The sequence below is a fragment of the Engraulis encrasicolus genome, chromosome 24, assembly GCF_034702125.1.
Source record: "Engraulis encrasicolus isolate BLACKSEA-1 chromosome 24, IST_EnEncr_1.0, whole genome shotgun sequence".
Taxonomy (NCBI): Eukaryota; Metazoa; Chordata; class Actinopteri; order Clupeiformes; family Engraulidae; genus Engraulis; species Engraulis encrasicolus.
In genome coordinates this window covers 48,731,146-48,733,645 of record NC_085880.1, presented here as the reverse complement: position 1 = coordinate 48,733,645, position 2,500 = coordinate 48,731,146, and the positions used below count along the sequence as shown (strand labels likewise).

The window sequence follows — 2,500 nt, the reverse complement described above, 5'->3', positions numbered from 1 at the left end:
AGTTAGCGCTGCTCAGCATCCCTCAGTGCGAGGCAGGCTGCAGGTCTAAGGGGCGGGGCTAGAGCCTGGCCCCTGCTGGAAGATAGGGAGGGGAGAGGGGGGAGGAGGAGGGGGGAGAGGAGGAGAGAGAGAGGGATAAGAGGAGAAGGGGGGGGGGGAGAGGGGGTCTCCAAGTCTCCCAAAACAGGTAGACCATGAGGCTATATCCTACACAAGCCTACAGATGACGCTATCGCAACGGAATTATGTAATGTGATGTGTCCATGGTCGTTGCAGACAGACATCCCACATTTAAACTTGACTGACACCCAGGGGCAGCTCCAGACACAATATAAGAGGCAGAGCCCTCTGCAGCTCCAGTCACTGCACCTCCTGGTCTCCTCTGGAGTCATTGCACCTCCCGGTCTGGTCTCCTCTCTGGATACTCTATCTACCGGGCACCCACTGGATTACCTTTACGCAGCGCCATCTCTCAAAGGCTTTCCATACTGCTGTGAAGGGAGAATATTGGACACATTTTTTCCATTTATTTTGTTCAACTCTCTTGGATGAACTATAAGTTTTTGTTTTCTACACTACCGGGGAATTGTACCAGTTAAGAGGTAAAGCGTTTTAATTCAATTAGATGTGAAATGTGCATGTTTTGCAGTATTCTGACAAAATGATCAAATGCGCAGGTCTGGATTCATGTTCAGGGTTTCTTGTCTTTAGGGACAAATGACTAAGGAAATAGGACGCATGACTCTAATAATTCTGAGTTGTGACATTGAAAAAAAAAAGGTTATCCTGGCCGGCAATCTCTCAGGTGTTTGGAGTCGATGCATTTGCGTCGGTTGATGGTGGTTAATTAGGCCTACCATATCTGACTACAAATAACAGTTTGCATTGAGTCGTTGCATTGATGAATGTTTAGCTGTTTGGTTGTCTGTTATGCTGGATGTATGACGTTCATTATCTCTTAAAGTTATATTAATTCTTCACATTTCTAGTGAACTGTGAGGTATGATAAAAACTTTAGCATGTCTGAAACAAAAGAAACGTGATGATTTAATGTAATGGAGCTGGCTTTCCAATATAACTTCGCTGATGTGTGATGTGTGTCTGGTGTTCTTTGAAGGAGTTATGCGACTCGGCGTGCTGTGCTTACTGCCGCTGCTCCTCGTTTGCGCTCCAGCGCAGTCTCAAGGTAAATACTCAACTGACTGTCACATTTTAAGTGTCTGTGTCAATGTCTGACTTAAGTTAAGTGAATGAAGGAGCGAAGGACAGCATTCGTCAGATTTTTTCTTTCTTTATTCGTCTACGAGAGTGCTGTCCTTCGCTTAATTATTTTTTTTATCTGTGTTTTACGAGGCGAATAAAGACAGAAACATCTGAAGAGTGCTGTCGTCATTCGCTTCATTCTCGTTGCCTATCCATGTGGGATCCAGCACCCGGTTAAGAACTGTGTTAATAGAGGCGACAGTGACAGCGCGTCTCCTCCAGCTGACTTAGAGTAGAGCACAGAGTAACGGGTTTCCAATCTGTTTCTTATGCGTTGCTATAAAACACACGACTCATGTTTTTTTTGCTAGGCTACTTTTGTGTATTGTTGACCTTCACTTAAACGTTAAATGTCAACACAATACTTAGGCTACATTTTATGCGAACTATATGATGTGGAAATAATGCCTTCCGCCAATCAATGTGGCAACTATAGCCTAGTGACTGTAATTTGGTGGTGAACCCATTCTCCATCTAACCCTAGCGCAATATAGACAAGACATGGACAGTATCTTAATATCACAATTGTTGGGCTCTTGTCATTTTTTTGTCTTTTTTAATCTCTGTTATATACTCTGCAACTAAAAACCTCAACCAAGATTACCACTTTACGCACACTTTCTCTTCTCTTCTCCTGTTCTCTTCTCTTCTCTCCGTTCCTTTCCTTTCCTCCCCTCTCTGATCTCCGCTTCTCTCATCTCCTCCCCCCTTCTTCCACTCCCCTCCTCTCATCTCATCTCCTCTCCACCCCTCTCCTGTTCTGTCCTCTCTTCTCCTCTCCATCCCTCTCCTCTTCTCTCCTTTCTTCTCCTCCCCTCCTCTCCCCTCGCCTCTCCTGTCCTCTCTCCTCTCCTCTCCTCTTCTCTCTCTCTCCTCTCCTCCCCTCTCCTCTCACTTTCCCCTTCCAGATGTTGAGCTGGAGGACGAGAGCGTGTTTGACTTGTTCAGCATCAGTCACATCAACCGCAGGACTATCGGCGCCAAACTCCTGAAGGGGCACGATGGAGACTCTCCCGCCTACCGCTTCATCCGCTTCGACCAGATCCCCTCCGTCAGCGCGCCCTCCTTAAAACAGCTGCTACTGCAGGTGCAGAATAACGAGGGCTTCATCTTCATGGCGACCATGCGACAGGACCGCGCCTCCCGGGGCACTTTAGTCGGTCTGGAGAGCACCAACGGCCGTCGCCAGTTCGAAATCGTGTCCAACGGTCGCGCTAATACATTAGATTTGGTGTAC

General features: G+C 46.9%; 1 protein-coding gene across 1 annotated transcript in view; it reads left to right on the top strand.

The window, feature by feature from the left end:
• The first annotated feature begins 305 nt into the window (after positions 1–305).
• The window catches only part of thbs2a (thrombospondin 2a), a 62,691-nt gene continuing 60,496 nt past the window's right edge, over positions 306–2,500 (top strand). Inside the window, exons 1-3 of the mRNA XM_063191483.1 lie at positions 306–602; positions 1,118–1,186; positions 2,172–2,500. The exon at positions 2,172–2,500 is cut by the window's right edge and continues 225 nt beyond it. Coding sequence (XP_063047553.1) covers positions 1,123–1,186; positions 2,172–2,500 — 393 coding nt within the window. The 5' untranslated portion in view covers positions 306–602; positions 1,118–1,122. The remainder of the gene's footprint in view (positions 603–1,117; positions 1,187–2,171) is intronic.